The following is a 25218-nucleotide window of genomic DNA, read 5'->3' as shown; positions in this document are numbered from 1 at the left end:
GAGTTAAAAACGCCATTTCATCACTGCAGTAGGCAGAACAATCAGGCACTACTTCAAATGCTATGCAGCTCTTCTGCTTCAACTCCCTCCCCACACCCATATTCTGAAACAGGAATTATTCTTTGATTTGCTCTATCAACACGAAAAGACGGAGTTTAGGGGACACTTCTGAGTGGGAGCAGACAGTGACAGCAAGGCCATGCATGCCTTCTGCTGAGGGTACTGTCTATCACCACAGCATCAATGGCTCCACCTCACAGCCATAGAGATGTGTCAATCATGATGCCCCATTCAAAGGTATTCATTTCTAAGACAGATTTTTTAATTCATCGTCCTCCTCCACCTCTTTCTGGGCAAGGCTAGTGCCATCAAAGTTCCTTTGTGTACTTCATCTTTGCACTTTAGGTGATAAACGGTTGCTTTTTCACTCTCAAAGTTGTTCCCTCGAGACAGGGTCTCACTGCGTAGCCCTGGCTGACCTGGCATTCAGAGACCCACCTGCCTCTGCCCCCTGAAGCTGGGATTAGTATACAACACCATGTCCAGTCGGCACCCAGTGGTTTCTACTATATCTCCAATAGAGATGGTCATGCTTGTGGGGGAGGAATGGTGGTCTTTTAAGGGCATTAGGGGACTTTCTCGTGCTTCCTTAAACTGGGTCATAATTCTTCATTTCCTAATCTCAAGCTATAACATGGATCAGCGCTCCCAGGCTCATGTTAGCTGCCTGCATTAAGAGCTCACTCACATTAAGGACGTACAAGGCTGCCCCAGTCTTTGGGGTATTTGTAAGGGTTTCTATTCTAGCTGTGTACATGACTTGACAGGGCTCTTACTTATGGACATGTAGGTCTTTATGGTCTTTTGCTATGTCTCTGAGTGTGAGTACAGTTTAGTTTCTATCATTAGAACTGCTGGGCCAAAGGTTTGAAACATTTTCAAATTTATCACATATGGTCCAATTGTCCTTCAAGATGTGGTTTATCCACCACTGATTTATGTGCTAGAGGCGTCACCAGAGCTGGGGACTGGTGGACACTAATTAACACATAGGACAGCATTCCTGGGAAGACTGTCCACTGCTGATCTGTGGAGCTAATCCCCATGAGTTGTTAGAAGCAGAGCAAGGCTTGGCTCAATCTGCCTCGCCCACAAAGCCAGCCTGCCCTGTCCCTGTCTTATCTTTATTCTGACCTCTGTGGTACCCCTGCCACCTACCACTGAGCAATGCTGGCTCTGGTTCCCAAACCTCCAGAACTGTGAGCAAAATGAATCTCCCACTTTACAGAGCACAGGGCTACCGCTCCTCTGTCTTGACAAAACCCAGCGGGGCATGTGTCCCCAGCCTTTGCCACTGCTGCAGAGTTAGCTTCTGTACTTCATCTATTTCTAAGTGCTTTAAGCGTAAGGCAAGTACTGCCAAGTCATTTTTTTTCTTTTTGACCCTGAATTGGTGATTCCTCTGCCCCAGCCTCCCAGGTGTGGTGGCTGTGCACCACCACACCAGTGTTGAGGCATCTTTAATGGCACATTCTAGAAAGCAACACACTTCCCCAAGAAGCACATACCTACTGGTGCCACAGCCACGAGGCTGTCTGTAAGCTCTCCTCTCTCTGCTGCTGCCTGGAGAACACCTTTCAGATCGCCTTTCCAGAGCATGAGCTGGTGAAAAAGCTCAGGGTGGCCACTCTCCAGGTGGCCTTTTCCTGTGTAGAGGAGACAGAGCTTGAAAGCTGTTTTATAAAACAAAGGTCACAGTGGAAAAGAAGTATATAGTCACTTACTGATCAGCAAGCCATCTACTAAAATGACTTTGAGGGATTTTTTTTTAATTAAAAAAAATTTAGTTTATATTCATCGGTGTTTTGTGTGCATGTATGTCTGTGTGAGAGTGTCAGAAGCTCTGGAACTGGAATTACTGAAAGATGTGAGCTGCCATGTGAGTGCTGGGAACTGAACCCGAGTCCTCCAAAGAGTAGTCAGCGTTTTTAGTCGCTGAGCCATTTCTCCAGGACCAATTTTAAATTTTCCCTTTCACTTTGCTTTGGAGACAGGGTTTCTGTTTCTGCACTATGCTCCAGCTCATGCTCATCTGTTTCCCATTTTGTAGGGTGTTAGGATGAGTGCAAGCTATGTATGTTCTGATGATTGGACTCAGTCAGGATTGCACTTTTACCTGCTGAGCCGTCCCTCTGCTCCCTAGCTTTTTAATTAATTAATTTATTTTTTTTAAAGACAAAGTCTCCTCATAGCTCAGGCTGTCCTAGAACTCACAAGATGGACATACAGGATGGCCTCAATCTTGTGATGCTCCTGCTTTAGCCTCTAGAGTGCTAGGATTATAGATCTGAACCATGGACCAAGCCCAACATATATGAATGGAGCTGGAGCCCAGCTGACCACTGTCACCTAGCGGGAGCCTGCCAGGCCACTGTCACCAGTGGTCCTCAAGAGCATTGCACCAGTTAGAGGCTACCGTTTGGAGTCTGATGACCACGTAAAGGACATACGGGAGTAGCCTAGATGGCAACATGTTTGTATACAGATTAAACTGCATGGCATGGCAATGCACAGGCTGGCAGCCACATAGAGGCATGTGTCAAAATTAGGGAAAGTGAGGAGAGATAGGGTCACGTAGACTGAGCAGGCCTCACCTTCTGTTTCCATCATCCTGTACAGAGTAGCCCTGTCTGTGAAGAGGCCCAAGTGGAATCGTTCTTCAAGGTCAGCAGACACATCTTCATTTAGCTCTGCTAATTTAAAATGGAAAAAGTCACAGCCACAGCTTTCGTCCAGTAACTTCTGGATACATGCCCCAACACCTACTTCAGAGACAAAAAAAATCCACATTCCAGGTCCTCGTTTACTCTACCCTGTACCTCCTGCTAGTGACAGAGACAGTTTGGAACTTTTAAAAGTCAGCTTGGGAAGAATCCAATGAGTCAATACCATTTTGTAGTTTGTGCTGACAAAAGCTTGAGGGAAAAATAGTATAAGAGGATTCCAAATTCAACATGCCTTTTAAATTTTTGTTAGAAGATTAACGAGAGTGTTCATATTAAGAGTCCTCTAGGAGCCAAGCACGCAGGTATGCACCTTTATCCCAGCACTCAGGAGGCAGTAGGAGCTCTGTAAGATTGAGGTCAGTCTGGTCTACAAAGAAAGTTCCAGAACAGCCAGGACTGTTACACAGAAAAACCCTGTCTCTGTAGCTTTGGAGCCTGTCCTGGAACTAGTTCTTGTAGACCAGGCTGGCCTCAAACTCACAGAGACCCACCTGCCTCTGCCTCCCGAGTGCTGGGATTAAAGGTGTGCGCCACCACCGCCCGGCTGAGAAACCCTGTCTTGAGAAACCAACCAACCAAAACTACAACAGTCAATTATGTTTATGTATGTCTTAATGATAGAGGACTTGCCTAGCATGTGCAAGGCCCTGGGATCCTACCTGAGAATGTAAAAAGTCCTTATTTTCCAGTAAGTTTAGCTACTGTTAGCCAAGGAGACGCTAGATCATCTCCAAATTCCCAAAACAAGTCATACCCATAAAAAGCACAAGAGAAAACGGTGGAGTGAGCAGGGGGACTCACTCTCTTTAAGATTTTTAAAAACTGTGTTATTTTTTCAACACATCAAATTCATAATAAAAACACCAAAATACTGGGCTATGACAAGCAAACAAAACCAATAATCATTTAAAAAACAAAACACCATCAAATATATTAAAGTAACTGCCACATTACGGAGCATCTCTAGTGAGGATTTTTTTTAACCTAAAGACACTGGTAGACTGGAAAATAGATATGTAGGTGCCTGGCCAAATGTGGCTCAAAGATGGTTGGCTGGGTAACATTGACAGATGGGGTACTGGGAGCAGTGGCGGCAAGATAGGGGCATGGCAGGGGGGCAGGGAGGTCAAAGACAAGGGAAGCTGGGGAAAAGGTCCAGGCAGTAGTAATCTTAGACACCTGCTCATTTACTTAACACACAGCACCACCATCAACTGTGAGCGCACAGGTGCAAGGAGCAGCACTCGGTACCTTTGGCATGTGTTGCAGTTGCTAGTACCAAACAGTCTCGATGGAGTTCCTCTTTGGACCTGTGGTCTAAGCTTGTGCTCAGGGGGAGCATGGAGCGAGCCTTCCTTTTCTTGAGTAAGGCTTCTGAAATGAAACAGCAATAATTTCAGAAAAACAGACCACAGACAGAGCTGAAGGAACACAAATGTGGGCAGTGTGGGTGTGGCCTACAGGAGGGTGGCACGGAACAAGCCACTCCCAGTGGCTGGTGCATAGTCAAAAAACATGCAAAATGCTCTTGTTAACATTCACAAGTGGTACCAACAACTGTAAGACATTTCAAGTGCTAAGCAATGTGAAAAAAACCCCAAAAAACAAAATGACCTCCAACAGCATAATCCAAACATCCTACGCTTACACAAAAGGCTCTCTCGTGGGCACAGAAGGTCTTAGGAATGTCTGGTAAAATGTACTCATGGAAGATACTGACCTGGCTTCTCTTTGGGTGGCTCCTTTTTCAGTGAGGTGGCTTTGCTATTAACTGTGACTTTTGACTTTTCAACACCTAAGGAAACAGCAATGCAGGAAACAGCTTCACCAGAAACTACAAGGGAAAAAGAACAGAAAAGGTTTGAGACAAGAACAATATAGAAAGGCGGCAGGCAAGGGAACTCACGCCTGTAACCTCAGCATTCTGGATACTGATACAGGATCACTATAGGTTGAGGCCAGCTTAGGCTACACTGTGAATCCCAGAACAATCAACTGTGGTTACAGAGTGAGATCCTGTTTCAAAACACACTGTCTGAGTCTAGTTGTTGCTATAAGAGCATTTAACAGGTGAGTTGGGCTATGGTGGCCATGCCTTTAATTCCAGCCCTAAGGAGGCAGAGGAAGGTGGGTCTCTGTGAGTTCACAAGGCCACCCTGGTCTACAAGAGCTAGTTTTAGGACAGCTAGGGCTATTACACACTTCCTGTCTTGAAGGAAAAACAAATAAAAAAGCAAAACAAAAACCAAAAACCAGCATTCCCAGGCTCAGCAATGCAATTCCAGCCACTGTGATCTGGACAAGCAGTGCAGGTGCTCAGGCCTCACCTGCTGCACGGGAGTCTCTAAGGTTATTATTCAGAACTCTGACATTTGACCTGGAAACCCTGCTTACATGGCGAGTCATTTGTTAGGGAACTTAAGTTTCACTGTACAAACAAGAAAAGGCTTCAATCACAGAAAACAGCAGGTACATGTGACAGTCACAATCCTAAGCACACAAACTGTTTTCTAACCAAGAGAAGCACAGGACACTTTGTGTAGCCCTTATATGATACAAAGGAATTTAAAATCATTATCACTGTATGTGCTCTGTGGTGAATGTGGAAGTCAGGATAATTCTTTGGAGTCAGGTCTCTTCTTCCATCTTTCCATGGGTTCCAGAATCAAACCCAGGACTGTGCAGCAAGCACTTGAGTCACTCAGCCCCAATTAAATGTTTTGTCTTGTTTTAAATAAGACTTGCCTTGCTCGTGGTGTCTCTTTACAGCAACACAACAGTGATTAAGATATCATCGGGCGCAGGGGAAACTTACCTTTCCCATATAAGTTGGAACGTTTAAAGGTCAGCTGTTAAAGGGACACAGATGTGTCCTCCTCTCCGTTCATGCCAATGCACACTGCCCTGCCTCACTGTGCCCTGTGTCTTACCCTGAACAGCTGAAGCTTCTGTGTACTATTGACTCCTTCCCAATCATGTACTATAGCTCTTGTAACACCTCAAAGTGGCATTTAATAGCTCAATAAAAACAACAATAATAACAACAACAATAAGGTGGTATTTCAACTTAACCTAGAACACTGGCTGTTCTTGCAGAGGACCTGGGTTCAGTTCCCCAGACCCATAATTCCAGTTTTAGGGGGTCCAATGCTCTCTTCTGGCCTCCCTGGGCACTCTTGTGGTACACAGGCATAGTTGCAGGCAAAACAGTCATACACATGAAACGAAAATCAATATTAAAAACTGAACGAAACCCCTTTAAACAACACTACCATGTTTACAAAATCTCAGTTGACGCAGAAGCTGCACACAGAGGAAGACCTGCCACATCAGTACACCAGTGAGACGGGTGTTTTAGAAGCACCTACCCACTGGAGATGGCAGCTCTGGCTCCTGGGCTTCCTCCTCACCATCCTGGTCCGACACACCATTCTCAACAGGTCCTGAGGTCTCCCTCGAACTCTCATCTTCAGTGACAATGGATGAATCCTGCTTTCCAGGTAGTCGCAGGGTGGGTTTTTTCTTCTTTTTAAGCTTTGGCTTAGGCTGAGAGAGCCGTTTTTTTTCTAGTTCAATACATTTTTTCCCTACAAAGACCACAATAAAAATAATAGACTAAAATACACACTGTGGACCAGAAGCATCCTGGCAAAATCCTTTCGAACCATACACCACTCTTCTGACAGTCTTTACACACCCCCTGCCTTCTCCATGCCTTCACAGCTACACCCCCATCAGCAGGCAGCCCCCGGGAGTCCATTAATTCCACTCATGTCTGCCCACACTATTTAAGGGATACAGACTACATTTTCAACTGGTTGCAGAGACACTGTTCCTCCAGGGTACCTGGGAGGTAGACAGTACATGATTTTTATCTGTCCTTTGGCTATTTTAATTAGATGACCAGAGGGTGTCCTGACAGTGTCTGTTGTCCATTACCACCCTTCTGGACTCCCTAGTTCCACCATCAGATTCCTGACTGGACTGTCACTGTGCCACTGTGTGGGCACTTGTGACTTCCTTGGTTGGAATGCACTGCTGGACAGAACTGGTTCTCAGGAGAGACCTCTGTGATCCGGTACCTGAAAGCACACTTGCCAGGCAGCCGGCACTGACTAGTTTGGAGCATCCAGCACTGCCCTCTTTCTTCCTTAAAGCTTTTTATTATTTCCTTACAGTCTATTTATCATTTTTTCACATCTCAACTGCTTTTGACAGATTCAAGGTACTAGAACTCAGCATTCCAGCACAGACCAGATCCCACCTGCTCTGTAGATAACCTGTCACCAGTCCGAGTTTCAGCTGCTGCTTTAGGGTTTCACAGAAACAGTACAAACCCTGTGCCTGGCTGCTTCTGCTCAGTGTGATCTGTCAGAAACTCATCAACTTTGCTGCGTTTATCAGTAGTCGCTCTGTTTCTGTTCAGGGGTTGAAGCAGGCCTGTACACATGGGCAGCCTACAACTTCCTTCTTATGTCTATGTACATTTCTTCTGTAAGGATACACTCATATGTTCATTAGCATTTGAATTGTGTCCAGTTTCTGACCAAAACAACGCTAATTTGAGTATCTTTTACATTAAAATCTGGTCCACCCCTTCTGGTGGCACCCTATATAAAAGGACATGGAAAAGGAAGCCTTTACCTTTTGCCTGGCTGCCCTCACTCTTGTCAGTATTAGAACCTACTCCTTTAGGATTACACAGACTGAAGACCAGCAATTCTCCAAGAATCTTTCCACACTCTAGCACCAGATGTGGAACTGGTGGACATCCCGTCTTGTGGACTGGACTGAACAACTACTGGATTTTTGGTCTTTCCATTTGGAGACAACCACTGTTGGACTACCCAGAGCACAGCTTGTCAGCCACTCTAATAAGCTGCATGTGTGTGTGTGCCATTATATCAGTTCTGTTCCTTTAGAGAATCCTGACTAATCCCCCCACTTGCAGACACCTTGCTGGCCCCTCCTGTCAATAGTCCCCCTTTTTGTTTAGCCAGAAACCCTTCAAGCTGCTCCCTATACTTTGAAGTGTCTCAGTTCTTTGAGCACACCCTTTCTTTCTGGCATAAGATGTTGTAGGTGCTTTCATTCCCAATGCCCTCCCAGTGAACAATGAGGTTTAACAGCCCTGGGAAGAGCACAGCCACACTTGCTACAATTTCACCGTGATGGATGATGCTGGGTGGGGTCAAAGCAACAACTACTGAGGCAGAGAAAAAGGGATCCCATAATCTCATCCTGACCAACCTTGAGGAGGCCGGGAATGGTCCTGCATGGAGGTCAGCCACCTGCATACACAGAAGTCATCTGCACCTGAGTAGATGCATTCTGGGTCCACTGGGGACCATGCCACACATAGCAGCCGGCCTCGATGTCCTCGGAAATTGAACAGAGGTTCTTCCCGGAGGGCGTCCCATACCTAGAACCAACATTAGTATGATAGAACAAACAAATGATAATTATATTGTTCTAGATTGTAATTTTGCTCAATTAAAATAAACTCATGATGGGCCTTAATTTTCACATGATTTGCAAGGTACCTAATGCATTCATGCGACAACACTATCTCATGTGGCCCACACCTATAGTTCTAGCACAGATGGTTGAAGGAAAGGATTAAAGCTTTGAGGACAGGATGGTGAGATGGCTCAGTGGAAAAGGCCCTTGCTGCCAACTCTGATGATCTGAATTTAATCCCTAGGACCTACATGATGGGAGGAGAGCACCAACTCCTGTAAGTTTTCCTGTCCCCTCCAATACACACACACACACACACGTTAATTAAACAAACAAAATCAAAATATAGAGAGTTTGAGGACAACTTGCCTTGTATAACAAAATACTGCAGCAAAAGCCCAAACAACAACAAAAAGAGTATCTACAATTAGCTAAATCTTTATGTTGGTTTGGTTGAAGGACATTTTTTGGGCCACTTGGGTCCACCACACAGAGTAATCAGAACTCCTGACACTAACTATAAGTCAAAAGTGATCTGTCAAGGGCTATGATGAAACTATGTCTTCTATCTCAGACAGTCCTTCTGTAGACAGGAGGGGAATAAAAACAACGCAAAACTGAGAGGAAAGAAGGGAAAGTTTAAGTTACCATAAGTCATTCCAGGAAAGCTATGGCTGTTACAGAGAAACCCTGCTTAGAAAAACCAACCCCCTTGCCGGGCGGTGGTGGCACACACCTTTAATCCCAGCACTCGGGAGACAGAGGCAGGCGGATCTCTGTGAGTTCGAGACCAGCCTGGTCTACAAGAGCTAGTTCCAGGACAGGCTCCAAAACCACAGAGAAACCCTGTCTCGAAAAAACCAAAAAAAAAGAAAAAAAGAAAAACCAACCCCTTACCACCCCTCCCCCCACACCAAGTAAAGTAACTCGGGCTCAAGGACGCATAGTACCTGAGCTGTGCCATCATAGCAAGCAGATACCAGCCTTCCATCATGATGAGGGCTCCACGCCAGACTGGTAACCTTGGCTGTGTGTCCTGAGAGGGTCCGGAAGGGCTCTGTGATGGTTACTGGAGACTCAGGATTACTCTCTAGAAGGGAAGGAGAAGAAGTCACATCAACAGCCCCAGAAAGGATACACAGGAAGACAGAACATGACAAGAGGCAAGGAAGGCTTTTTGAGGTTTCAGTAAGAATGTAGCTTAGCTGGGTGGTGGTGGCACACCTTTAATCCCAGCACTTGGAAGGCAGAGGCAAGCAAAGCTCTGAGTTCAAGGCCAGTTTGGTGTACAGAGTGAGTTCCAGGACAGCCAGAACTGTTATACAGAGAAACCCTGTCTTACCCCCACCCCCTCCAAAAAAAAAAAAAAAACAAAAACACCCCCCCCCCCAAAAAAAAAACAAAAAAGAAAGAAAAGAATGTAGCTTATTATAGCTTACTAGATTATAAGAGCCACAGAATGGGAGGTCCTGAGTTCAATTCCCAGCAACCACATAGAGGCTTACAAACATCTATCAGGTGCCCTCTTATGCTGTGCAAACAGAACACTGTATACATAATAAATCTTAAAAACAAACAAACAAACAACAAAAAAGAGCTGGAGATCAGGGAATCTGCATGAGACTGTGTCTCCTTGAAAAAACCATGAAGTTTCACCAGTATGGCTACCCAAACATGAACAAATAGGACACCAGTAGACTAATGTAGAAGGGAGACTACTTAAAAGGCCTCAACACTAAACAAAGAACTAACGGCAACTAAGAAACACTGAGGAAGGGAGAAACGGTCTTTTCTCAGGGAAGCATACATCAACCGGTTATCTAACACCAAACTGTCAGCCCTAAAACATACACCTATAAATAACATTAATGGACCAGGAACGTTGTATTTATGTTTAGGAACATGTATGTGCAACAACAATTAAAGAAAAAAGTACATGAATTTGAAAGAGAGTTGAGGGGCGTGCACAGAAGGGTTTGGAGGGAGAAAAGAGAAGGAAATGATATATGCTCAAGAGTACAGATAAAAATACAATGTAGCTCACTATCAGGGCCTCCAGGCAGGCTACCGTAGATGTGTAGATAAAGGCCAAAACAAGAGCACCTCCTCTGAACATACCTGCACTTGATGGTATTCTAGGTAGGAACAGATCATCTGAAGCTATTCATGAGAAAATACCAGATAAAACCGCAGAACAGTGACCAAACAACTGTTCTGTGTTTCTAGTCACTACCAATTCCTTTACCTGAAGAAATCTAACATTTTTGGTAATACAGTCTGTTCTCCTGGTGACAAATTCCCTCATCTTAAAAAAAAAAAATCTATTTGTAAAGTCTATAATTTCACCTTCATTTTAAAGGATCTTCCCCTAGGTATAGAATCCCAGATTAGTGTTGGACATAGAAGTGCAAGGTTGCAATCCCAGAGCTTAGAAGGCACAGGCAGGATGGGGTTCCAGGTCATCCTTGGCCATAGGAGGCTAGCCTGAAGTCCTGTATCATCCCAGCAGAGGTCAGTGTTACCTAGAACAGTTCTCAGATTGTGCACGTAGATGACTGCATTGTTGGAGCCAGAAGCTATGAGGCAGCTCAGCTCTGGACGGCTGCCGTGCTCATGGTGCCAGACTACGGCATTCACCAGTTTGTGGTGCTGCTGGATGGTGCAGAGTAGTTTCAAGTTGGGAACTTGGAATATTTCTATTGACCTAGAACAAGACAGCAGGATGAGAATGAAAGCTAATCAAGTTATAAGCCCTCCCCGTCTTCCCTCAGTGCAGGGAAGGGGAGACAGAAAGCATGGCACGCTCTATCCTTGGCAGAGGTCCTTCTCTCACAAGGAACCAGGAACTGGTTCAGGGTGGAGGGGGGGTTGAGAGAATTATGAGCTAATTATGAAAAAGGGCTGTGATTATCGTCACAGTGAGACTCCAATAGCCAACACAGTGTAGTCAGACACTGTCAATGAGCTGGAAGATTCAAACAGTCTGTCTTCACAGAGATACAGAGTCCAGATGAGCCGAGGATGTCCACAGTGACACAGAACACAATGGGACTGCCACTAGGCACTGCAGAAAGCCTTGGCCAGCTAGCGAACGCTACAATATTACAACTTTTTGTAAAGGACACACTCACCCATCTTCATTGCCGAGAGCCATGACCTTGCCATCTCCTTTCCAGCTGATCTCTGTGTGCACAGGCAGCTTATACTAGAAAGTAGAACAAGCCAGGCATGGGTGTAAAAAACTTCTTTCTGCTCTTCATCTTACAATTCAATGACATCATGAGGGCAAAAAAAGAAAAAATCCCTGGGGTTAAAACACGTTCTAATTTTGAAGGGCAGTTTTCTAGACTAACCACATTCAGCCAAAGAGTTACTAAGAACAAGTACTCTGACTGCAGCTTCTTAAATGGAATAGAAGCCGGGCAGTGGTGGCGCACGCCTTTAATCCCAGCACTCGGGAGGCAGAGGCAGGCAGATCTCTGTGAGTTCGAGGCCAGCCTGGTCTACAAGAGCTAGTTCCAGGACAGGAACCAAAAGCTACAGAGAAACCCTGTCTCGAAAAATCCAAAAAAAAAAAAAAAAAAAAAAAAATGGAATAGAGTCCGGTAAGTACTGACTGTAGCCTTCAACCTTACAGAATAAAGCTAACCAAAACAGTCCCCTTTGCAAAATGCACATGCCCCAGCATTTACCCACGAGTATACTGTTAGAAATCAAATCAGCTGTTACACAGGTCCTGTCAGGATTTTGCCTGTTTGCTTCCTTTTCTTAACAATCTTTTATTATTCATGTGTGTAGAAATCTGAAGACTGCTCTGGGATCAGAGTCTCTCCTTCCGCCTTTAAGTAGAACTCAGGTAGTCAGGGTGGGTGGCAATCACTTCCACCTGCTGTGTATGTCATTGGCCCCGTGACCCTATTTTTCTTACTTGTTTCTTTTGTTTATTCTATTACCCGTTAACAGCTTTTTCAAAGTCATTTATGTGAAGAGATTCCAAATTTCTATTTCCTGTACAGAATCCTCATTTGAACTCTAATATAGAAACTCAGCTGTCACTCAGCTAAAACCTTGTGAGGACAGGAATTTTGCTCATTACTGGATGTTAACACACAGACAACATTGGAGAAAATGAAAAAGAATACAATCGCATATGATTTATGACCATGTTACCTTGTGGCACGCATACAAAAAATGAGAAGCAGCAATGAAAACTGCTCATTTGCAAGGGTAAGGAAATCTCAATATTTATGATTAGACTTAAGGACAACTGTAGAAGCCAGGCATTGTGGAGCACACCTGTCATGCTAGCACCTGGCGAGTAGAGGCAGGAACCAAGCTGGAGGCCAGCCTGAGTTATGTTTGATTCTGTCTCAAAAAAGAAAGTTAAAATAGTTGAGTCATAAAATACAATGACACAAAGTCAAAGCAAATGTGTTTTGATGTGAGATCTAGGCAACGGTCCCAAGAGATGTTTTGTATTGCTGTGCATGTGTGCCTCTGCGAGCACAGCCTTGCAACCTCAGCGCCTGGGAGGCTGGGGGAGGAGGAGCAGGAAGTCAGCCTGGGCTAATAAGAAGTCACCATACCTCAAGAAAACAGCAGACAAGGCCTGAGCACACCATTGCCAACAGGCGCTTCTAGCTGGAAGGCTAGCCTCAAAAGGATGCCCACCTTTCCTCCAGCACTTGAGAAGCCAAGGCGAGGCAGCTAGGTGAGTTCTACACAGTGGGCTTCAGGACAGTCAGGACTACATATGGTGAACCCTGTCTCAAAAACCAAACCAAACCAATCAACCAAACGACCCAAAAACCCAAACCAAAAGGATGCTTTAAGATTTTTTTTATCTTACCATTGCAATTAAGTCTCCCATACAGTTCTTTGCTTTACTCAATGATAAATATCTCTAAGGTCTAACAGGCAACCCACAAATTCACCAATAGCTTTATCAACTATCTGAGAATTCTGGCTAAGCATGACAGACATCTACAGAAAGCCCTGAGTAAGAAAAACCAAAGGAAGCTGAGTGGACTCCAGCCCACTAGAACTTACTCTGATGGAATTGGTGTCCCTCACAAGTTTGTTGATGTTGAAGGCCTCTCCGCTGAGCTTCCAGGGGTTATGCTGCAGCACAATGCCTTCCCCTCCACAGCTGTACAAGGTGAGGGAAGGCCTGTCTCCTTCTCCTCCTATGAAGGAAAAATTCCTGAGTTTCTCACTTTACCGGGGTAGCACTTCCATAGGTACATCATTAGCACAGCACACCACGGTTAACATCCAGCTTTATTTCCCAGCTTTGGGTGGGGAAAGATCTAACATGCTGGGGTAAAGCCGCCCTCCTACCAATCTGGAAAGCTGTGAGAAGAAGGAAAACTAGTTCACTTCTGAGATACTGTGTTCACTGCAAAGGCTCTTCTGACATTCAGGAGCATTAACACTAAAGATGTGATCAGAGAAAACGCTATGGTCTCAAATAAAAGCTGACAACGTAGTTTTTCTTCCAGAAACGAGAATCTTACGGCTTGTGTGAACACAGAGTTCAGGATTCCCATGGCCAAGCCTGTGTCTCAGGGCACAGACCTTAGCTGTAAAGTTATTTCCTGTTTGCAACACAACCCTCTACACAAAGCCAGTGCTACCTTCAGCACAGTAGAAAAAGAACATGGAAAAACTTCTGACTCATTTGAAAAGATATTAAGAAAGACATATTAATTTATGGAAATCAGCAGCAGTCAGGGTGGGAAAATAAGGAGGGGCAGAGCTATAGGAGTGAAAGACAAGAGACCTTAGCAACCCAAGGCCAGCACCCAGTCTGAGGTTCTTCTGTGTAGTGGAAGAAAAGAGCAGTACTTCAGAGCTGGGGGAGGCAGGAGTCAAGCTTTTCCTTTAATCTCCAACATCACCCACCTCTGCTGCTCAGACTCCGGAAGCATGGTGCACCAATGTGCATACACACAGATACACACACACACACACACACACACACACACACACACACACACACACACAACGGCCTTCAGGCTCTAATTAAAATGGAAGAATACACTCGTGTGTGTTAAGAATGATCAAGACACTTACCAAGTGACATTGGGGGGACTGGTGGCCCCCAAGCCAACCTGTACACAGTCTTCTTATGATACGTGCTTGAAATCTGTGGAGGTCTGTGGATGGGGAGAACAGGAAGATTTGAATAAAGAGGCCTACTAGAAAACAGACCATCTTTTTCTGAAAGGTCCTTCCATACGTGTAGTTGTTGGAATTAAAAACAATTTAATTTTGCCCCAAACGGTTATTAAAAAGCAAAACTTAACATGTAATAATATCTACCACTAAAACAAGCACTGAACGCATTGCCCACCCCGCTGGCCAGCTAGAATCATTTTTTTCTTCTGTCTCTTTAAAGAGCTAATAGCAAAGCAATGTCAAGAATTTAGCATTTCTGTAGCTACAAAGGAGTACAGAGGCTGTGACAACCAGTCACCTAACCTGAGGGATGACAGGCCGCATGTGGACCTGGCTGCCCTGGAACTCAGAGATCCATCTGCCTCCGTCTTCTGAATGCTGGGGTTAGAGGTGTGCACCACCAAACCAAGCCCAGCCAGTACCATACTCTTAAACTGCAGTAAACCCTGAAAGAAGGCAGATCTCTTAAAGTTGTTTTTTTTTTTTTTTTTTTTTTTTTTTTTTTTTTTTTTACTGTATCCCAGGGTGTCTTGCTCTTAGGAGCGACAAGGCTTGACTTCTTGGGAAAAAACAGCACTGTTACGACTTTTAGTGTCAATCATCGTCTAGGTATGGATTTAGAACTCCAGAACCGTGCGGAAGGAGCCATGTTACTGACTGAAGTATCAGACACACAGCACTGAGAGACTGCACAAATCTCTTCAGCTCAAAGTAACAAAATAAACCATCCTGACGTCAAACAGTGACACCTTCCATCCTAGCTCACAGCTCATCTACTGGTAGACTGAGTACTTATGGGGACGATTTAGTGCTACTTAAATCAACATAGTTTTGTTTAGTTATATACCCCTTTGAAACAGTATTTAAACAAAAAGGGAGAAATAGTCAAACAGATGTAGGTTCTCCATAAATTGTTAAAGCACTGCATACAGACTGGGGAATCAACTTGGATGATTAGCATCCATGAGGCCTACGGTGGTCTGAATGAGAGTGGTCCAAATAGGTTCTTATGGTTGAATTCTTGGTCCTGTTTGGGAAGGTGTAGCCTTGATGAAGGTGTCTCACTGGGGATGGGCTTTGAGGTTTCAAAAGTCAGCTCCATTCCCAGGTTAGTTCTCCCTGCCTCTAGCTTCTGGGTCAAGATGCAAACTCTCAGTTACTGCTCCAGTGCCATGCCTGCCTGTTGCCAAGCTGGTCATGAACTCACCCTCTTGACATGGGAGCCCCAAATTAAACTCTTTCTTTTGGTCATGGTGTCTTATCACAGCAGTAGAAAAGATCCCTATCACAGCAAAGAAAAGAAAGACAGAAAGAGGTAAGGCAGAGGGAGGTAGACATGCAGACAGGGTAGCTCTGCAGTAGAAATGGACCTCGTATCCTTTCCCATAAAGGGACAGTGAGCAGTTCAGGTGCTGCAGTCACATGGGTGCTGTGGTGTGGAAGCAGCCAGCAGGATGCAATCAGTGAGTGCAGATGAGTTCCTACAGAATTCTATTTACACAGACCGAGACTGTCATCCTGCTTCTCCCTACGCCATGGAACCCTGGCTCCACTCCATCCCCACGGTTAGAAAGGAGCATTTTCAGCCACATGCTGCTCTTGTGATTTGAAATGTGGCCAGTGTAAATGAAGACCTGTATTTCTAAACTCATGTTATTTCAATTACTTTCAGTATCAATAGCCATGTGTGGCAAGGGGCTGCTGAACTGAATAAGCAGGTCTAACCCGTAGTCAGCTGTGTCCAATACACAGTCTGCGCCAAAAACACAAACCCCAAATGTAATCTAGAACTCTCTAGAAGTCATGTCAGAAAAGATCAAAGAGGTCAGGCATGATATGATGATCCCTGTGAGTGTCAGGTCAGCCTCTGATACATAGAGATGCTGTGTCAAAAAGGAAGAGAGAGAGAGAGAGAGAGAGAGAGAGAGAGAACAACTGATATTGACTTAGTATGAGTCAAATAAATCACTAAAGTAAATACACTATATAAGGTGATGGATGCCTATAATTCTAGAACATCAAAGGTGGAGACAGAAGGACTATGAGGCCAAGGCCAGCCAAAAGATTCTACTCTAAAACAACTTTATTGTGTTTATGGACTCCAAGTTGAACCTTACATCACAGATGTTCTGGTCACTAAGTTGAGGGAGATCACCATACTTACTTGTTGGAACAGGTATCATACAATCCCACTTTTCCATCATCAGTTCCGAACGCCAAGCAGCCCTCCTTGTTTGGATGCCAGCAGAGCTACAAGAGAAGTTTCCAGATGAGAGATGAGTACACAGAAAGGAGTCCACATGCAGTCCTGGCTGTTTCATGGAACACTTTTTTGTTCTTCATTTCATTCTCATTATTTAATAAGAAAAAAGAAGGATTAAAACAAGATTAAGGAGCCAGGCAGTGGTGGTACATGCCTTTAATCCCAGCACTCGGGAGGCAGAGGCAGGTGGATCTCTGTGAGTTCGAGGCCAGCCTGGTCTACAGAGCTAGTTCCAGGACAGGCTCCAAAGCTACAGAGAAACCAAGATTAAGGGCCATTAACGGCTCAGCAGGTAAAAGTGCTTGCCTTCAAGCTTTACCACCTGAGTTCAACCTCCCAAGACTCATATGAAGAACTCACCCCCCAACACACAAACAAATAAATGTAGTAAGAAAAACAGAAATAAAGCTAAAATCATTGCATCCTCACCAGTCAACACAACCTAGGGCCAACCCCACACGCCTCAAATATTTAAGTGATTTCACAGCACTCTGTGAACTGATGGAAGAATCTAGAACATTCAGAGCTTACACAGTGAGAAGTTCATGCTTCATCATAGATACCTTAAACATCCTTTGATTTCCAGCAGTGTCTAAAAAGAATCTGAAAAAAATCTCCAAGAAGCTTCCTTACCGCCGTAACCTTGGACTTGACTCCTTGCCAGAAGCTTTTCACTTCATAGTTGTTCTTTATGGAGAGCGTATTCCACACCCGGATCATGCCGTCCCCAACACCTATGGCCAAGCAGCCCACATCCACAGGAGAAAAGGCCAGGCTGTAGGCAAACCCTCCAAGAGAAGGCAATGTCCAGCAGCACTCCAGAGTGGCCATGTCCCAACATTTTACCTAAAATAAAGGTTCAAAAAAAGCAAAGAAATGGGGGTAAAGAATTAAATATTTCAAATGGGATTGAGTCTAATTCTTCCAGAGGGAACTGGGAGAAGCTTCTCTCATGAGGAAACAAACCTGCAATTTATCACAGAGCTTAAATCCACCTAGGAGCAGATCCATTCCTAGACATGCTCAGTGAGTTCAACACCCTGCAACACAGGCTCGCCATCTCTGCAGTCACAGCACAGCTAACCGCTGCTCTCACAATGCTGGCAGAGTGTGCATGGCCTCCCCAAAGAATATCAATCAAGAGCTGCTGCCTGAACAAGTCCTGAACTTCACGCCCAGGCAGTGCAAGAGAAAAATGATGTCTAAATTAAGGGCTAGGGCCGCAGGGCAGTTAGTTGGTAGAGCACTTGCTCACCATGAAGCTGCAGCTCTAGTCCCCAATATAACCAGGTGTGGTTACAGCACTTGGAAGGTGGAGGTAAAAGGATCAGAAGTTCAAGGTAATTCAAAGTCAGACCAGGCTAGAAACCTGTCTCCAAAAAGTGTCTCTAGTTGGGCAATGTTGATGCACACCTTTAATCCCAGCACTTGGGAGGCAGAGGCAGATGGATCTCTGTGAAACTGAGACCAGCCTGGTCTATAGAGCGAGTTCCAGGACACCTAGAACTGTTGCACAGAGAAACCCTGTCTCGAAAAACAAACAAACAAATACCCACCAAAAACAAACAAAAAACCCCAAACAAACATCTCTAGCCGCTTTTCCCAGCTTCTGCTGTTGCCACATCCAGTGCACCTGATGGCAGCAGCTCTGAACTGGAGTGCAGAGATGTGTATGAGGACACACCTCCAGGCCCCAACCCTGCCACACACCACTTCTTACATCTCTGTCCATGGACGTGGACAGTAGAAGCTGCTTGTCATCTTCGGTCTTCAGGGGACACAAATTGAAGATGATTCTGGAGTGATTCTGCCCCTCTGCTGAGGTGCTGAAGAGCGTGTATTTCCGTCTCCACGACTGGGTGAGGTCCCACAGCAGCAGCTCACCTCTGACAGGGCAAGAGCATACCTCTCAGCAGCTATTCAGACAGCCTGGACCCTCAGTCGTAGGAGATGTGGTAAAGGCTCCCTTGGTCATTTGCACGATAGAGGAGTGAGACTAAGTCCTCTTCTCAGCTCAAGAGGCTTCCTAACAGGAAACAGAAGGCATACTGCTCTCCCAAGGAGAATGGGGTCTGCCATGGGGAAAACTCTTCCACAAGTGGGCCCATCAGTTTCTGACAGCGCTTACAACCAGCTTTAAACTGTTAGTCCCAATTGCTGCTGCTGCAGGCCCTCCCTTGGTGGTCACACTTTCTGCTTTACAAATTCGTTGTGTGCCCGAACAGAACTGTTTTTTGCCAGGTGACAGTGGTGGCAGCAGCACAGGCCTTTAATCTCAGCACTCAGTAGTCAGGAGACTCTCTGTGAGTTCCTAGTATATAGAGCAAGTTTCAAGACAGCCACAGCTACACAGAACTCACCCCCCGAAAAACAAAAGCAACAAAACAAAAAAACAGAAACTGTTTTTTGAGTTAAGTATGGTGGCGTGCACTTTTCTAAATTCAGTTGAGAAGGCTGAGGCACGAAGAAGTTCAAGGACACCTTTATTTGTGAGAACCTTCAAAAATTAAAAAAGGACCAGGAGTGGTGGTACACACCCTTGATGCCAGCACTTAGGAGGCAGGGTCAAGTGAACCTCTGTGAGTTTGAGACCATCCTGATCTACATAGAGTTCCAGGCTAGCCACAACTACATACTACCCTTCCCCAATCAAAAATATCAACAACAAAAAATAAACAAAGGGCTAGTGATATGGATCAATGGTAAAGCACTGGCCTCCAAGCCTGACCTGAGTCCTATCTCTGGAATCCATATGCTGGAGAGAGAGAACCAATTCCTGAAAGTTGTCCTCTTCTCAACTCTACACACAAGCCATGGCAAACATGGGAACACACACAATAAACAAATACATCTCTGAAATATTTTAAAGCAAAGCAATGAAACTGCAACACGCAGTCCTATCTTTACTCATCTACAGGAAGGAAAAGGAAGTGCCTCTGGAAGGTGGCAGAGGGAAGGATTCCTGTGTGCTTTTACTCTTCAAACTTCAACTTTTTAAAAAGTTTTTCTGAGGGGCTAGGGAGATGGCTCAGTGGTTAAGAGCACTGACTGCTCTTCCAGAGGACCCAGGTTCAATTCCCAGCATGCAGGCAGTTCACAACGGTCTGACTCCAGATCCAGGGGACCTGGCACCCTCACGCAGATATACATGTAATGAAGGCAAAATACCAATGCACATAAAAATAAATAAATCTTTTTAAAAATTTTTTTTTGAGAGAGTCTTGCTATGTATCCCAGGCTAGCCTGAAGATCATTCTGCCTCAGCCTCTGGAGGACTGGTTGTTTTTGGCAGGGCCTAGCAATGTCCATGTACTACTGTACTACCTTTTAAAGGCCTTTATCTTCAGATTTAGCTTTAATTTATAAAAATCAACTAAAACTTGCAAAGTTAAAGATTTATCATTTTTGAGGTGGTACATGACAGGAGGTAGTGTGGATGATATTCTGGGCAATTTGCATGTGCTTTTCTGTTGTCTTATTTAAAAGCAAGGAACTAGTGTGTGAAATTCTCTCAGCGTCTTTGGCAACCAGGGGCAATTTGGCACTATGAAATACATATTTAGTCTTTGCTCTTTCTGGCATGTATCTCTGAAGCACTATCTTTTGTACATTAAGCTGGTACCTGCAGCCTCTAGGTAGCTTCAAAATGTTAGCTGGCCACTCAGCAGATCCAGGTAGGATAGGGGAGTGACTTGCAGTCCCAGCCCAACCTTAAGGAAGGGGAGGGATCAAGATAAGCTGGTCACAGATGGCTTCATCAATTACATGTATTTAATGATGAGTCCATAAAACCCAAAGGACTGGAGATGCTTTCTCTTTCTTTCTTTCTTTTTTTTTTTTTTTGGTTTTTCGAGACAGGGTTTCTCTGTGGTTTTGGAGCCTGTCCTGGAACTAGCTTTGTAGACCAGGCTGGTCTCGAACTCACAGAGATCCGCCTGCCTCTGCCTCCCGAGTGCTGGGATTAAAGGCGTGCGCCACCACCGCCCGGCCTGCTTTCTCTTTCTTACATGCTGCCCTGAGCATCTCATCTCAACTGTACCTCTTTGAATATCTGATAAATAGGTGAGTTTTATGAGTGGCTCATGTCATGTCAACCACTTAGGGTTTTCAATTAGCAAGTACATGTGCATGTGGGTGGGGGGCAGAGAGATGACTTAGCCTGCAAAGACACCCCGAGGAGCCATGATTCGGTTAGTAAACAGCACAGGCCTCATGAATTTTCCCATCTATTATTTCATTTATTATGCTAAGATGGCTGGGCAAGGTGAGGCACTTAAGAAGCTGAGGCAGGAGGATCCTAAGTTCTAGACTAATCTGTGCCCTATACCAGACTCTGAATTTTGAAAAAAAAAATTTACAATGATAACATAAATCTTGGTTATTTCTCCATTTTCTTTCTTCCCTTTTTTCCCCCAAGACAGGGTCTCTCTGTGTAGCCCTGGCTGTTCTGGAACTCACTCTATAGATCAGGCTGGCCTCTAACTTGAGATCCGCTTGCCTCTGCCTCCCAAGTGCTGTGATTAAGGACATGTGCCACCTATTTCTTCATTTTCTGAACATACAATAAGCCTGGAAATTTCTAAATTTGAACAGGAAAATAGTATTTATTTGAAAGCATGACCCTAAGACTTACCCAAAACAACTGGATACCAGCTGTGTTGGCTGGTTGTTGGGCCAATGCAGTGTCAACCAAAGGCGTTCTTTAACTGCTGGGTCCACACCCCCTCCTCTCCTCTTCAGAAAGGGCAATTTCAAAACCATTATCCCTGTAGATTAGAAGAAAGTCAGTGAGCTCTCAAAACAGTGAAAGAATACTCTGAACCTTCCAGAAAGCCTCAATTCTATGGTCTCAAGTTGTCTGGTTAAGTTACAGAAAAACCTTGGGAGCTAGAGTGATGACTCAGTAAAGTATTCATCATGTGAGCATGAAGACTCCAGCACCCATTGAAAGGAAGTCTGCTGCAGTTGGGGTAAAGACAGAGGCAGAGCCCTGGAGCTTGCTGGCCAGCTGCTAGTCTAGCCTCATCACTGAGCTGCAGGTTCAAAGAGATCCTGTCTCAAAAATAAAGTCTGAGAGAAACAACACCACAAACATGAAGAACTGAGGAAGATACCTAACAACACCAGCACACACAAAGAACACCTCCTTTTCTTATGGGAACATTACTAAGATAGAGGTTAACTCCAATCTAGCAATTTAGGCCAAACAGGCTTTTACAGGCTCTCCAGAAACTTGAAAAATTAAGAGTACTTTGTGCAGGGAGGTGGTGATCCATGCCTTTAATCCCAGCACTCAGGAGGCAGAGGCAGGTGGACCTCTGAGTTCAATGCCGCCTTGGTCTATAGAGCGAGTTCCAGGGCAGACAAGGCTACACAGAAAAGCCCTGTCTTGAAAAATCAAAAAGTATCTTTGGAATAGGCTGGGGAGATAACCTAGTTCATAAAGTGATTGCCTTGCAGGGATTAAAATTCGAATTTGAATCCCAGGACCCATATAAAAAACCAGGCATGCTGGGTGGTGGTACACGTCTTTAATCCCAGCACTCAGGAGGTGGATCCCTGATTTTGAGGCCAGCTTGGTCTACAAGGCAAGTTCCAGGATAGGTTTCAAAGCTACACAGAAAAATCTTTCTCGAAAAACCGGGAGAAAAAAACGTAAACCAAAACAAAACCAGACATGATAGCTAGCATATGCTCCAGGTGGAAGATGGGTTCCCTGACTAACCACCCAGTCTAGCCAACTTGTCAAGTCCAAGTCCAAGTGAGAAACTGTGTCTTTAAATGGCACCAGAGCAATAACACCAAAGGTTACCCTTTGCCTGTAGATGCATGTATATACATGTGAACATTTGAGTACTCTTATGTGGAAAAGTGAGTTCTTTTTTTTTTTTTTTTTTTTTTTTTGGTTTTTTCGAGACAGGGTTTCTCTGTGGTTTTGGAGCCTGTCCTGGAACTAGCTCTTGTAGACCAGGCTGGTCTCGAACTCACAGAGATCCGCCTGCCTCTGCCTCCCGAGTGCTGGGATTAAAGGCGTGAGCCACCACCGCCCGGCGAAAAGTGAGTTCTTAATCAGAATAAGAACCTACCTGACAGCCTAGTCTACAAGAGCTAGTTCCAGGACAGGCTCCAAAACCACAGAGAAACCCTGTCTCGAAAAACAAAAAAAAAAAAAAAAAAAAAAGAACCTACCTGAAATTGTCAACAATTGCAGGACAGTGGGATTTTCCTAGATCAGTGGTTCTCAACCTTCCTAATGCTGAGACCCTTTAATACAGTTCCACACATTGTGGTGACCCCAAACAAAATTATTTTCATTGCTATTTCAAAATTAATTTTGCTGCTACTATGAATCATAATGTAAATATCTGGTATGTGGGAAATCTGATACGTAAATCCTGTGAAAGGGTCATGTGACCCTCAAAGGAGTTTTGACCCTATAACTGTGATGGGCAAATCTGGCAGTTGACATATTGTGTCAGGGAAATCTCCACTGGTACTGACCTGGAGGGCTGTGCTGTTCACCATAACCACAAGTACAACATTAAAAACACACATTCCAGGGTCTGAGTTCAGAGATCTAACTCAGGAGACTCCAAGTGGGGTCTGGAAAACTGAACTTTTTCAGTACTCTCCAGGTCTGCTGTTCAAGGGGAATCCAAGGCCACTGTACACATCATCATGTTCAGGGATCTTCAGACAGATGTCCTGGGAGGTCCAATTGCGGATGTATGTTTAGGTTAATTTGAACAAAGTGGTGATCCTTGCAAGACAGTTCAGTGGTCAGAGAGTTGGTCACATATATCCGATGACCTGAGTTTGATCCCTAGAACCCACATAAAGGTATGAGCCAGCTCTAGAGCTACCTCTGACCCTCACAGGCACACACCATCTACCCAACAGCAATAAATACAAGTCTGAAGACAATATGAACATAGCAAGCTTGTTCAAGTGCACAGTGCGCATGTTGGTTCTGTATCACCTGCTCTGTATTCGTCTCTAGGAGCTACAACTCCGGTTCTTTCCATTCTTAAGAGTCAAGGAAAATCCATTATCCCTGTTCTTAAACATCTTGTTCTCAGGGGATCTCTGTGAGTCTCAGGACACCTTGGTCTACATAGGAAGCTCAAGGACAGACTTGCTTTGCACAGAGGCACAGCTCCTTCAGCAAAGCAGGGGTCCTTGCCTTCTGGAAGGTACCAGAAAACAGACACAAGTAGCTAATTCTATTGTAGCAGAACAGGCTTTGCCACCAAAGAGACACTGAGACAGAATATTGGAAGCTTGGGAAGAGAGTCTCAGTGAGCTATTATTTAGATTAGTTTGGCCTCTGAGCATGTCTGTGGGGGACCATCTTGACTGCCAACAGATACAGGAGAGCACAGGCCACTATGGGATATATTCTTGCATAGGTGGTCCCACCTGTACAAGAAAGTCAGCTAAGCATAAGCCAGGGAATGAGCCACCATGTGGCGTTTCTCCACTGGATGGTTTCTCCTTCAACTCCTGCCTTGACTTCCCTCAATGACAGACTGCAACCTTTCCTTCCTTAAGTTACTTTTGGTTTGTTTTATCAGAGCAACAGAAAGGAAGCTAGAACACAGCCTACAAATGGGTGGCCCCACCCTTGGTTTAGGTAGAGAAAGCTGAGCAGTAGGTGTGCATGCACCAGCCCCAACTGTGGATGTAACCAGCTGCTTCAAGTTCATTCTGGCTTCTCTAAAACAATGGACTGTAGGGGGCTGGAGAAAAATAGCTCACAGTTAGGAGGACTTGTTGCTCTTCTAGAAATGCCAGGTTCAGTTTCCAGCACCCACATGGGGAGCAAAGAACAGTTTATAACTACAGTTCCTAGAGTATCCAGTGCCCTCTTCTGGCATCCATGAGCACATACATAGTATATAAACATATGTGTATGCAAAATACTCATACACATAAAAGAAAAGCCAAACAATCTTTAAAAAAAATAATAAATGGGGGCTGGAGAGATGGCTCAGAGGTTAAGAGCATTGTCTGCTCTTCCAAAGGTCCTGAGTTCAATTCCCAGCAACCACATGGTGGCTCACAACCACCTGTAATGGGGTCTGGTGCCCCCTTCTGGCTTGCAGGCATACACACAGACAGAAATTGTATACATAATAAATAAATAAATATTTTTTAAAGAATAAAAAAAAATTAAAAAAAAATAAATGATGGACCAAAACCCGAGTTAAACTGATTACACTCTTACTCCCTCCACGTTGGTTTGTTGTGGCTATTTTAGCAACAGAAATGAAAGTAGTACAAACACTAGGAATCAACCTTACCCCGCCCTCGGGAACAGCTCCAGATTCGAATGGTTTGATCCTTGCTTCCCGTGGCTAAGTAGCAGCCTTTTGTGATGGGGGTTTCTGCTACAAGTTTCCCATTGGGAATGTCAGGCTCTTCTAGGAAAGAGATGGCAATTTTATTTTTAATTCACAATGAATAAGCACTTGTGACTTAAAAAGTTACTTCCCAAAACTCAGCTCTCGCTGGGCGGTGGTGGCACAC

At 44.7% G+C, this 25218-nt stretch overlaps 1 protein-coding gene across 7 annotated transcripts in view; it reads right to left on the bottom strand.

Moving 5' to 3' along the window:
• The window catches only part of Gemin5 (gem nuclear organelle associated protein 5), a 46753-nt gene that overhangs the window by 15812 nt on the left and 5723 nt on the right, over positions 1-25218 (bottom strand). For 2 of the 7 annotated variants that reach the window (XM_041665237.1, XM_041665239.1), the window contains exons 5-20: positions 24993-25109; positions 21323-21455; positions 18410-18575; positions 17323-17535; positions 16591-16676; positions 14322-14404; positions 13296-13432; positions 11378-11451; positions 10769-10950; positions 9197-9336; positions 8037-8208; positions 6155-6373; positions 4507-4620; positions 4038-4160; positions 2655-2753; positions 1569-1706 (exon numbers count right to left, since the gene is read on the bottom strand). In XM_041665237.1, coding sequence (XP_041521171.1) covers positions 1569-1706; positions 2655-2753; positions 4038-4160; positions 4507-4620; positions 6155-6373; positions 8037-8208; positions 9197-9336; positions 10769-10950; positions 11378-11451; positions 13296-13432; positions 14322-14404; positions 16591-16676; positions 17323-17535; positions 18410-18575; positions 21323-21455; positions 24993-25109 — 2196 coding nt within the window. Of the gene's footprint in view, positions 1-1568; positions 1707-2654; positions 2754-4037; positions 4161-4506; positions 4621-6154; positions 6374-8036; positions 8209-9196; positions 9337-10768; positions 10951-11377; positions 11452-13295; positions 13433-14321; positions 14405-16590; positions 16677-17322; positions 17536-18409; positions 18576-21322; positions 21456-24992; positions 25113-25218 lie in introns of all 7 variants that reach the window. The other 5 variants (XM_041665234.1, XM_041665235.1, XM_041665236.1 and 2 more) reach the window with 3 other exon arrangements.

Source organism: Microtus oregoni, unplaced genomic scaffold, assembly GCF_018167655.1.
Source record: "Microtus oregoni isolate MIOR12 unplaced genomic scaffold, Mior012 000015F_ref0000493, whole genome shotgun sequence".
Taxonomy (NCBI): Eukaryota; Metazoa; Chordata; class Mammalia; order Rodentia; family Cricetidae; genus Microtus; species Microtus oregoni.
The sequence above is the reverse complement of the archived record's forward strand: the minus strand, read 5'-3'. Positions and strand labels throughout refer to the sequence as shown.